This window comes from Cynoglossus semilaevis, chromosome 18 (assembly GCF_000523025.1).
Source record: "Cynoglossus semilaevis isolate Cse_v1.0 chromosome 18, Cse_v1.0, whole genome shotgun sequence".
NCBI classification, from domain to species: domain Eukaryota; kingdom Metazoa; phylum Chordata; class Actinopteri; order Pleuronectiformes; family Cynoglossidae; genus Cynoglossus; species Cynoglossus semilaevis.
In genome coordinates this window covers 4,131,198-4,143,561 of record NC_024324.1, presented here as the reverse complement: position 1 = coordinate 4,143,561, position 12,364 = coordinate 4,131,198, and the positions used below count along the sequence as shown (strand labels likewise).

At 40.7% G+C, this 12,364-nt stretch overlaps 1 protein-coding gene across 3 annotated transcripts; it reads left to right on the top strand.

Annotated features, from left to right (window-relative positions):
- Positions 1-678: 678 nt before the first annotated feature.
- adcy2b (adenylate cyclase 2b (brain)) lies at positions 679-12,324 on the top strand. 3 transcript variants are annotated; one of them, XM_025065321.1, is made up of 5 exons: positions 679-1,021; positions 1,396-1,444; positions 3,927-4,102; positions 5,183-5,588; positions 12,013-12,324. In XM_025065321.1, the coding sequence occupies exons 4-5, from the start codon at positions 5,325-5,327 to the stop codon at positions 12,256-12,258; spliced, it is 510 nt and encodes a 169-aa protein (XP_024921089.1). In that variant the 5' UTR covers positions 679-1,021; positions 1,396-1,444; positions 3,927-4,102; positions 5,183-5,324; the 3' UTR covers positions 12,259-12,324. The 3 variants fall into 3 exon arrangements, with proteins under 3 accessions (XP_024921089.1, XP_024921087.1, XP_008329452.1); XM_025065319.1 differs by lacking the exon at positions 1,396-1,444; XM_008331230.3 differs by lacking the exons at positions 1,396-1,444; positions 3,927-4,102.
- The last annotated feature ends 40 nt before the right edge of the window (positions 12,325-12,364 follow it).

Genomic DNA, 12,364 nt, shown 5'->3' with positions numbered 1-12,364 from the left:
AATAATAATATAAAAAACCCTACGGGCCATACAAAATGACTCGGCGTGCCACATATGGCCCCCCGGGCCTTGAGTTTGACACGTGGTGTACAGTATGCTCGGAGTAGATACAGTATTTCCAAAGAGACAGCTTGTGTTTGGCCCTCGTCTGTAGTGACGCCGTGTCTTCATCTGCATGTAGGAACAGCGGCTGATGCAAAAAAATGTGTGTGTGTGTGTGTGTGCTAAGGGCACGCTTCCTCAGCGTGCTCCCATTCTGTCACCGCCTTTCACACACTGAGTGTGTGTGTTGTGTTGGTTAGCACCAGGTGGTCCACACCTGTTGATAATACCATGGAGTATGGGAACTTTTATAGAACACTATTTATAGCCGAAATCATGTGTATGTGGGGGTGGGAGGGTACAGTAGGTGGACAGTAGGTTGATAAAAACAGGCTTCTGTGAATTAATTTAACTTGTTTATTAGCGTCCACAGCATCCGTCTCCTCCTTTCACGGTCTACAGCCCCCACTTTGCACAGCGTTAGTTCCACAGTGCACATGTCTGTATGTAACATGTAACGTGTGAGTAAGTGAGAGGGAATCCCCTGAACAACATCATCAAACATTAAACAACTTTTTTTTTTTTTTTTATGATGACATGCGTGTCAACAGATAGATATATAATTCTGATTAATCACAGGGGGAAAATCCAGTAGTCCATTTATTTTATTTTATTTTTTTTTATTTCAAAACTTAGTTGCCTGAGCCATATTGACAGGAAAAAGCACAGGAGCTGCAGGGAAACATAAACATAACGGAGCCATCACTGATTGGCTGATTGTTTGCACCTGTGCTCTTCTCACAGTGAAGACTGTTTGTCAGAAATGAAACCCCTGCCACTTGTTTTCACTACAAAACTAATTATTTGTTGTTTTTTTTCCTAATCTAAGTCTGTTTAAATGTAGAATGTGTGACATTTTGTTCATTTTTGAGGCAGAGCACAGCAAGACTGACTGAGGTGACATACAACGGACTGAGCTGTGAGTATTAACCTAGCCTAGCCTAGCCTAGCCTAGCCACAGTACACCACTAACACAAAGGGTTATTTGTCCTTTCTAAATGTGTATTAACACTTTTTTTTTCAATATTTTTTAACATGAACTTATTAACATACTTTTTATTGCTCTGGAAAATATTAACTGACAAATTAATTTGGGCTAGAAGCTATTTTTAATGTTAAGTTTTTCATGAAGCTATTCTACTTTTCCATTTCCTCTATGCCTTTTTCCATATCATTTTGTAGATATTCAGAGACAAGGCAGCTTGTTTTCACTACAAAACTAATTATTTGTTGTTTTTTTTTTATCTTAGTCCGTTTAAATGTAGAATGTGTGACATTTTGTTCATTTTTGAGACAAGCAAGACTTGCAGCAATGCTGAGGTGACATACAACGGACTGAGCTGTGAGTATTAGTATTAGCCTAGCCACCGCACAGTACACCGCTAACACAAGAGGTTATTTGTCATTTCTAAATATGTATTAACATTTTTTTTTTTACAATATTTTTTAACATGAACTTATTAACAGACTTTTTATTGCTCTGTAAAATATTAACTGACAAATTAATTTGAGCTAGAAGCTATTTTTAATGTTATGTTTTTTATGAAGCTATTCTGCATTTCCATTTCCTCTACGCCCTTTTCCATATCATTTTGTAGGTATTCAGAGACAAGGCAGCACAGCCCACTTGACAAGCAGCTGAAGCCAATTCAGTGGTCTACAACCCATTTTCCTCTTGACCTTTGTGTAGTGCTTGTGCAAAGGCTGAGGACGACGCTGCTCACTATTAGCACTTAGCAGCAACATCATCATTGTTCCTACCTTCTCCCTGTAAAAAAACAAAAACCAATAAACATTGGCGCCATTTTCAGAGCAGCTGAGGACAAAACAAAAACCCAACATGCTTGTAATTAAGTATAATTAGTGTGGTTTTTTGTATTAGTAATAATAGTTACTGTAAGTTGCTGGGCTTGTTTTGAGACTTAATCTATTTTTATGTTAATTCCTACATTATTGAATGGAAGCTTCAGTTTCATGGTTTTTTTTATATTAAGAGATTTGCCATGTTTCAAAGTCAGTATAAAAGTATATTTTATTTAAATAGTACGTTTAGCAGAAAAAAACATTAGAAACTATATATGTAAAAATACATAAATACTATAACATATATAAAAAAGCAAGTAAAAGTAAGGATAACATGAAAGGGTACATTAAAAAACCCTGATTTAAAATATTTTAACACAATATAATAAATAATAGTGAAATATACAATAAAACTAATTAATTGAAAACTACTTGATGATGATGCCATGTAGAGATGATGTAATTTGATGATGTAAATGATGAAAAAAATGTTGCTTTCATGTAAAAAGAATGCACTGATATTTATATGTAAATCTAAAAAAAAGTAAGAAATATTTCAGATATTAGGTGGAAACAGAAGGTGTAGCTTTTCAGTAAAATATCCTTCACTTTATGTCTTGTCCCCAGTAGCTAAAATTCAAATAATTAAAATTGTGTAGCTGGAAGCTAATCAATAATTGAGTCCATTATTCATCCCACAATAGGGAAGTTCACAGTTAGTCTTTGCAAGTGACACAGGCTACCACAGGAGGCGCCATTAGGGATATATAGTTCCTCTGAGGCTCAAACCAAGGACCCTCTGTGTGTAAGGCAGACAAACTAACCCCTACTCGATGGTGCTGCCAAAAAAAAAGGAAACTAAAACAACAGATAGATTCAAAATTCTAGTTTGATTTCTCGTTGGTTCCACAGTGTAGCGGTTAGCATGTCTGTCTCGGAAGCAAAGCCTATAGGGTTCTGGGTTTGATTCCCAGAGGAGCCACATGCATTGTGCCTGCAGGGTGTAGGTGCTGTTAACACATGAATTTCCCAAATATTGGATCAATATAGTTTAATTTCTTTCCTTTTTTAAACTGTCAAGTCCATTGAGATAAATCTGTGAATTTGGTCTTTACAGAAAAAAAAACTGACTTCACTCAATAAATAAAGAAAACATTGAAACATATGAAACAGTTGTTCCGTGCATACATCTTAAGCGCATAAATTACAAAGGCTTAAATGTTCCTAGATCTTATGATTACAGTGTGAAACAAAGAAAACGTTCAAATCGTGCAAATCATGTCATGTTTTACTTACACATAATTCGCTCGTGTTGTTTACGCTTGCTGTCACGCCCGGGCGAAAATGAGTTATTTAGTAGAGTTAGTGAACAATGACAATGAGGTTTTCTTTCCAACCGCAGACAACATTATTACTTGACGGTAATTCGTGGAGAAATTCCCAGCTGTTCCCGTCGTAATCAATTTTCCCACTTTACATTACAAGCTGCTCTTCAGAAATCTCTGTTTCCATCTTTAATCACATGAACGGCCCTGGAGTAGCATTGTCCTCTGACCTCTGCTACTTCTGCCTGTTTGCCTGGACTCTCACACAATCAGTCTTATAAAAAAAATTACCAATGCAGTATCGATCAACGTGAGGATTAATTGCGAATTGTTCCCAGAGGAAGTAGCAATTTTTCAAAATAAAAAACATCCAGAAGACTAATAAAAATAAAATGCATGTCCCTGCACCGCTTGCATATAGGATGAAAAGTAGTTTGTGTAAGAACTAGCGGCGTGCTAAAGCTACTTTGTAAACCGAAGCAACGAATGTGTTAACGTTTCAATTAGACTGACATGAATTTCTACACAATTCCACAGGATAAAGGCTAAATCAGTGAAGGCACTCACTGATTACATCATCCAGTTACAAGTTGATGATATTTTTCTGTGTATATTTTTTCCATGTGTTTTACACCATTCCATGCGGTCCCCCGTCTCACTTCCCCTTTTTTTCCCCCTTTCGTGTCTCTCACGCAGGTCGACTCGGAGTAAGGGGAATTATGTGGCTCTGACACACTGAAGTGGCACGGCCATTTTCACACTTCACAGAGCATCACATGTACCGCGGCAGAGCAAGTGGGGGAGCCTCTGCGCAACAGCAGCCGAACTGAGGGGGGAGCGAGTTGAAGACGAGGAAGGAGCTGGGATTTTCGGTTCATCAGATCTCATTTTTCCTTCCACTGCACACACACACACACAAACACACACACACACACAGAGAGAGAGAGAGAGCCTAAAACTTTCACTAATTACCAGCTCTGTCTCCTCTCCCCTTTTGCTTTTGAAGAAGGCAGCAGTCCCTCTTCCTCCCACACTCACTTCGTCTCCTGAGGTTTTTTTTTTTTTCCTGACTTTGTTCCTTCTTCCTCTTCCTTCCTCTCCTGCCCTGTGTGTGTGTGTGTTGTCCCCCTCCCGCCCCCACCTCTATCTTCTTTTTATCTCGTCATCCGGTTCTTGGATGCCTTTAAATGCTCCTTCCTTTCATGCTTGTCTCCTGTTCTCGGTGTTTTGCACGGCTCTGCTAACCTTCTCTGTTATTAACTTTTGCTGGGCTTTAACCGCACAGGAACTCTCTGAATGTAAAAACTGTAGTACTTTTATACTATAGTTTTGGAAAAATTCCATTCAGACCCTTAATGTTTTCCTTTGTTTTGAGGAGGGGCTACCTCCACGTTAGCTACTTCTCTACATCACTATTCTTTTTTTTTCTTTTTTTTTTTGTTTGTTTGTTTCCAATTAATAAAACACACACACACACACTCTGACACTGATTGATACACACCCTTTTCCCTCCCTCTGGACTTCCTCTCTCTCTCTCTCTCTCTCTCCCTCGCTCTCTCTCTCTCCTCCCTCCCCATTTCTCTGCACTCCAGTACAATAACATGTTGGCCGCTCGCAGCTACAGAGCCAGGCAGTAAGCAGAGGCTGCCTGCTCTCTGTCCGACTGACAACACAGAAAGAGAAGCAAGAGAAGAGGGGGGGAGAGAGAGAGAGAGAGAGAGAAGAAGAACCGGAGTCTCTTCTCTTCTCGTCAGTGTGAGGAAAAAGGCAGAAGGGGGGAAGGATGGTTATATTTACCACTGTCTTTGCTCAGTTTGACAGAAAATCCAAGGAGAGCAGCAGAGGATGCGAAGAAGATTGTGCCGAGATGAAAAGTTGACTCCCTTCCAATCAGCTCTCAATCTATCAGTGCTCAACCAAACTTTTTTTTTTTTTTTTTTTTTTTAATATAGACAGGGCTGAAAAAGCAGGAGCTGAGGTGGAATACTAAATGACAGACGGAAGAGGAAAAAAGCGTCCCTCACGCCGGACCTGACTTTGAGCACTTATCGTGGTCAGTTCATATCGGTGCCAACCATCAAGAGGCAGCTACCCATGTGGCAGGAAGCTTTGTGGACACGCGGACGCTACCTGCTGGAGAAGAGCGATGGGGGCGAAGGCGCAGAGGGTCCCGAGGGCCTCGGGGACGGGCTCTCGGGGTTCCAGAGCGACGTGTGCGTGGAGGGCGAGAAGCTCCAGGACTGGCTGTACGAGTCCTACTACAGAATGAGCCAGCAGCATCCGCTGATCGTGTTCCTGCTGCTGATCGTCATGGGAACCTGCCTTGCGCTTCTCGCAGTGTTCTTCGCTTCAGGACTGGTGAGTAAGACTAAGAGTCTCATAATGATGTGATGCAGATTCCTTCTCGCGCCCAGAAGAAGCACTTCAGAAAAAAAAAAAATGTCACACAACAGTTTTAGGAGACAGAAACTGTTGTCATGTCCGATGTTAAAAATAGCACTAAGATGAAAATAAATAAATAAACATTTTGAAGGGCTACAGCGATGGAATCTCGAGTGTTGCAGCATCACAGGCAAAGGAATTTGAAACATTTGATACTTGAAATATACAAGAAATTATGAAAAAAAAACTGTTTTCTCTCTCATATATTTCATAATATATGATTTATAGTTTCCCGGCCAATAAGTTCAGTTTTCCTACATATTTTGTCACATATACTAAAGTCCCAACTTACGGTGAGAATTCAAGTTACATCAATCTGTACGATTGGAACTGTAAGTCCTGTAACCCCTGTATGCTGTTAGAGGTCAGCGACCTCTGTCCTTATGAAGAAGAGCATCCGTGATTTAAATCAGACAGAACAATCAGAGCGTGATGTCATAGAAGTCCATTGTGGTCAGAGCGACGCAGAGACCGCCTTCCTGTCCACTATCCCAGTTTTGATTACACCCGGTACTCCTGCTGCGGCGACCCTGATGGAGGGACCAGCTGAGAGTGATAGTTCATTGTGAGCGCAGTCCAACATCCATTCACATACTGATTGCCCGTGGTGCAATTGTCCAGGTTCACAATGCAGTGGTTTTGCTTTCAATTACCAATAATGTGGTATTTTAGTCCCCCATATGACCCCTGGTACAACATCAGTGACCGTCGGTCATTAAACCAATGTCCCTCTTACTGTAGGTATTCCTAATAAAAGTTGAAGCTAAGGCGTGAAACTGACTGGATTGTTCTGCATCGTTTTGGCATCAGGAGCGATTACGGTGAGATGCCAGAGAAGATCCTTGGGAAGCATTCTTTGAAAAAGAAGGTGTGAAGTCCTATTTGTGGTAGATTGGTGTTACATTCATTCAGACTGTTTGACGCTTAATCACAAATAAAAAGGCGATTTAGAGATTAAGCCAAACATGTATATAGAAGTTGAAATCCGTGTCTGTTGTTAAGCTTCGGAGACGCTCCGAGTCCAGGACGTTTTCTCTGGTCGGAAGTTTAACTGACGGTTAAGCTTCGGAGACGCTCCGAGTCCACGACGTTTTCTCTGGACGGAACTGACAGCTAGACAACAATGGCAGCAGCTTTCTTTGTTTCCCATTGTTGTTGTTTAGTTTTTGCCCCTGCTGCAGATTCAGTTCTGAGATGTTATTCTCTAGAAGGTTAGCCTGTATTGACACTATATATTCATATATATATTTGTAATTAAAAGTGCTGGAAGAAGATTATTGTCTTATATAAATGCGAAATTGCTCAAAACTTTTCCTACAACGGGAGTAAAATGTAGCTTTGCAGACCAGTGACGGCCTGTTGAAAATGACATGTCGGAGTAAACTGGTAATCACAGCCGGCAGCTGAATTTATGGTTGTGCTTAATTGGGGGGTGCTGCACTCTTCTAACAGTGTTGTGACAGCACATGTTTGATTTCCTATTTCAACATAAATCATAAACCAAATTGAAATTTAAAAGTTATCCCTTGCGTTTATTCGTAAATAATCATAAATTGTACTTCACAACATGAGAACTTTTTTTTTTTTAAAGCAGACGGCAGCTTCACAAGTGCTCTGATCGTTCATCGGAAATAAGTTGGGGAGTACATCGGTGCTTTCGAGCCACGCCGCATCCATTAGAAAAAACCAAACTAAAACACGATGCTGATATACTAGCAGGAATTGAAGAAAGACACACGAAATTTTTCTTTTGCTGCAAATAAATGATAGTTCTCAAACTAATTACATGAAAATATTTTTTTTTATATTCAATCATTTTTAAATTGTTCTTGTTTTTTTTCCCTTTTATGTTTATAGTTTAGTCACAGTCCCCAGTGTGAAGGAAAACTGTTTTTTTTTTTTTTTTTTTTTTTATTAGATTATGTAAAGAGGAGAAGTGTCACAATCGAAGGGTTTGGGGTTTTGCACAGGAGTGAATGAAAGTGAACGAGGGAGGCAAAAGTGCATGTGCGTGATTACATGTGACCACACAAGAGGCTGTGAAGCAGCACTTTAAATTGCAGCACAGGGTGTGCGGAGTGGATCAAGAGCGGGACAGTTGGTTATTTTTCAGTGCTGCGTGGGCGTTTGTCAAGTTAAAATTGTTGTTTTGGCCACGAAACTCTCAAACACAAACACAAGCCATTGTTTCTCTAGTGCTGCTTTTGTGCTTTTTTTTTGTTTGTTTTTTTTTCACGAAATAGTGCGACAAAAGAACGCACACTCCCCGCTTCAGGACAATGTATATATATATTTTTTTTTTTACTTTTAAGATTAAGTGGTGAATTTGGGGTAGAGTTTGGAGTTAGATTAGAAAATATGTGAAATGCTTGCAAAACATAAAAACCAGTGCGTGTTTTCTGTGTGCGTGAGCGTGTGTGTTTGTGTGTAACGGGTCCTCAAAGCTGTGCCTGCAGGCTATTGTCTTTCTCGTCCTGTTATATTAAATTGAACACCATCAGGGTCATTCTCTGGAGAACCTTGACCTAAATCGATCTCCTACTTACGTTTGAAGCAGATCAATTAATGTCGTTACTCCAGGTGGCTTTGCTTTGATTCTGAGAACAACTCTCCCCGGTGTTGCTGCGGACTCTACAGCACGTATGCTATTTGTGGCTTTAGATTAATGATCTTTTAACTCCAGTGTACTCACAATGTGAAACTGTGGCCTGTTTAGTTGAACACGGCCCAGACATACTCACAGGAATTGAAGAGACACACACAAAGATCTCCTTTAACATCTCTGGTTTAGTGAGTCTTTTTATAGCCAACTGCTGCCACCTAGTGGAAGAGTATTCATTTGTCGTTTTATTTTTTTCACAAATTTGATCCATTTCGCCGTTGTACGTTGTTCTTCGCATTTGAGTTTGACACACGTTTTTACACTGCACCCCTGACGATGTCTCACACTTTTTTTCACAAATTTGATCCATTTCGCCATTGTACGTTGTTAATCTGTAACGGTTCACAGTACCAGTTACCATTTCCCAGCCATTTGTTCCTGTTAAATAGCAGACTAATTTGACTTTTGTTTTTGAAGCGATTGTTCCGATGGGCGTCTACTTATTGCCGAAATAGAAGAATGCCATGAATAAATATAGGGTGAGTTTGGAACTTGGGCCTGTTCCATTGAGGGAGGGGAGGATGTTGTTGTAAGGGTTCTGGTTTTATCAGTGCACTGACAGAAACTCAACCAAAGCTGTGCTAATGATCCCAAAATTACTGCACCCTTTATCTCAATCCGCAGATCGGGACCGGAGTGACTCGGTGTACAATTTTTCCAGACAAAGACTCCCACACCCATCGTGTAACAGTGTTAAGTCTATGTGTCTGGGTGTGTGCGGTACAGTTACGCTTGCATGCGCCTTTCTGGTTGTGATTTTCTGTGTTTTGGGCGTGTTTACCTGAGGAAGTAACCAATTTCCCCCCATAGACTTCTATGCATTTGAGCGAAAGATAACGCTCGATGTTGACGTTTCCTTGTTGCTTTGAAGTCTTGGTGATTAGCATGTTTGTGTGCAATTGTATAAGATGGCGGGTTGGGTTGGGTGTTTGATGCGTTCTACTTCAATTGTTGAGTTAAATCCAATCCACCAATAACGTCGCAGCATTCCAGTAGTTCTACAGAGATCGATATTACAGGGAACATTGGAAATCTATAGATGGCTAACATTATTTTTACATTGAGTCAATAATTTATGTTATAAGAATAGAATCTTTAACAAAGGCTCTGCAGAGGTGTAATCACCACGCTCTGTGCAGCGTTATCACATTTTATTTTATTAAAATAATGGTAATGTATTAAATTAGTGGGGTCGCCTGAAATTCAAATGGGGTCATCTGAAATGAGTAGTAATTCATAAAAATTAAAAAAAATAGTGAGAATTAAAAACACCACGCACAATCTTACAAAAATTATTTTTTTCATTTTTCCAAATATAAATTGAGTCAAATAAATAAAATAAAATATCTGAGCTGCTGCACCTTGATTGGCGGCTGCAATCACGTGACAGCTACTAAAATGTCTCTGGGGTCACCAGAAATTTGTGAAATGGAAATGGGGTCACAAGCCAAAAAAGGTTAGGGACCCATGTAGAATAAGTCAAGGAAGGACTGTTTATTTTTGAATGATTTGCATAACAAGTGTTGTTGAGTGCTGATAAAAATAGTTGCTACCAGTGTTGCCTCATCAGTGAGAATGAAAGAAAAAGGCACCAGAAAACAGTAAATGCACGGGCAAGTCGTGATTCGAAAACATACTTCTGGTCCGCCTCTCCCCTCTTCCACTCTCTCACTCCCTGACATCATGTTCTCGGCTGCATTTGTGTCATTTCACTTCTGCTCTTCTCGGCTGATGCTGTGTGCCTCCCTGTTCCAGCGTTTCCTCCCAGTATAACAGCTGAATAAGCCAGACTGGGTTAAAAAAAGGAAAATAATTGTTCTGTGTCACAATGCAGTACACCGTAGGAGGCGAGCGCAGCTCCCTCTCTGCGCAGTGTCAAAGGAAATGGGTTTAGAAGGTATAAAAGGTCTGTGAAAGAATTAGAAAACCTAAAATAACAAACAAGCTAGTGAGGTGTAGCTTCCTTTCTTAACTCTTAATCATGTAACTCGTTGGAAACAACGAGATGTCGTTAGCTAGCTGACACTCAACGTCCCAGTGAGTCGTTGGCTAGACTTATACCCCAAACTGCCAATGACAGCTCAGCTTGAGAAGTGAGATAAACCCCTAAATACACGCCCCCCGCCTCCCCCCCCACACACACACACACCTCCCTTCACACCCGCAACAGAAACAAATCATCAACAAATCAAAACACTTGCGCGATTGGTGCAAATATCAGATTGGCACCCCCAAGGTTAACGTGGTGTATTTACTTTGAAAAGCTAGCTTGGAGCTTTGTCGGCTCACTGTAAAGTACGTCCAGGCTAACGACATATTAGCCTCAGTTTGTCAGAGTGTGAGCTAACTCACATGTGCAAAATGATTGACGGCAAAACGAAGCTGATCAACGTTGGCCTTCACAGACAACGGAGTGCAGTACCACCATAGAGGGGCGATGTTTTACCCAACATTAAACTCTCGCGCAAAGGCACAGGGTTTTTTTTTTTTTAATTAAATGACGTTTCAAAGCCGCTCGTGTAAAACATGCGCGTGAGAGACACAAACTAATTTCTTTTTCCGCACCGACGTTCATTTTCCCGTTAAAGTGGTGACATCTATCTGGTACAGCAGCCTGCTAATTTAATGTCTACAGCTGCTGCACCTGTCAGCACCATCCCGACTGTGGAACACGGTGCAGCGCTTTACGTGGGTGCTCGGGTATAATCTGGTCTGTGGATGTAAGCGCTGTGTGTGAAGGCAGCTCGGCAGGTGATCATGATTCTTCCACTCTTCCATTATTTAACATGCACCAAAGAGGGCACAAATAGCTATGTAATTTTTTTTTTTTTATTTCTCGTTACTGCGTTCTATATTTAAGCCTCAGCTCAAGAAAAGGAGGAATGTTTTATATGACGAACATGAAACGCATACAGTGAAAAGACGGGTCTTGATAATGGGCCGGGGTTCGAAGTCAGTGTGTGGGCAGGAGTGTGAGGAACGAGACAGGCAAAGGTTCTCCAAGCAGGAGAACAGACAAAGCCAGGGTTTGACATGGCAGGTTTATTGTTAAAAACACAACACAAATACACAAACTTTAGCGTGACGTCGCAAACAGATACCAAAAAAAAAGCAACAGTGAAAAGGCATCTCAATCTGCTTGGGATGACTGGGATTTTTGCATAGTGATGAAGCATTCTGGCAGAAAATTTCCATTTAAAAAAATGTGCTCAGAACACGTGTTTTTCAACCTTAGGGTCAGGACTCCACATGGGGTCATGTGGTATTCAAATGGGGTCGTGATTGAAAAAGATATTACGGATAAAAATATTTGGTCAACCATTTTTTAGAAAAAAATGTTAAATTAAAAACACGACACAATCATAAACAACAACAGCTGTATTCGCACACAAACTGTGCGTTAAACAACGTAACAAATTTTAAAAACCTTAAGGTCAAAACATGCAACTACTGTATATGCAAATACATTCAATATCAGGACATCCTCAGGCACAGCTGTCAGGTTACCTGTCGTGTCAGTTATATTTGACATGCACCGCAGGCTCTGTTGTGTATTCTTCACTAGAACGGAGCGTCAAAAAAACATGGAACCACTAACAATGAGGCCCATACGATTTCCTTATTAATATTTTATGTTTTGTTTAAATGAAATCTCTCTCTCTCTCTTTCTCTCTCCAGAAAATAGAAGACCACCTGACCTTCCTGATTGCCGTGCCAGCAGCTCTCTTCCTCTTCCTGTCCATCTTCATTCTTGTCTGCATCGAGTCGGTCTTCAAGCGGATGCTCGGCCTCTTCTCTCTCCTCATATGGGCCTGTTTGGTCACCATGGGTTACCTGTTTATGTTCTCAGGAGGAATCCTCAGTCCGTGGGACCAGGTAGGTGCAGATGTCTGTTGTACCCGAAGACGACTTCGGTGCCACTGAGCATGCTACTAGCCTGAATAATAGTCCACCAATAACGCAGCACACTGTTGGACACACCTGTCAGCAACAGGAAATGCACGTATATAATGTAGCGTGTGCTTATTTT

Coding starts and splice junctions, on each gene's coding strand:
- adcy2b (XM_008331230.3), top strand. CDS start 5,325: ATGTGGCAGGAAGCTTTGTGGACACGCGGACGCTACCTGCTGGAGAAG. Junction 5,589..12,012: donor TGTTCTTCGCTTCAGGACTG/GTGAGTAAGACT, acceptor TTCTCTCTCCAG/AAAATAGAAGACCACCTGAC.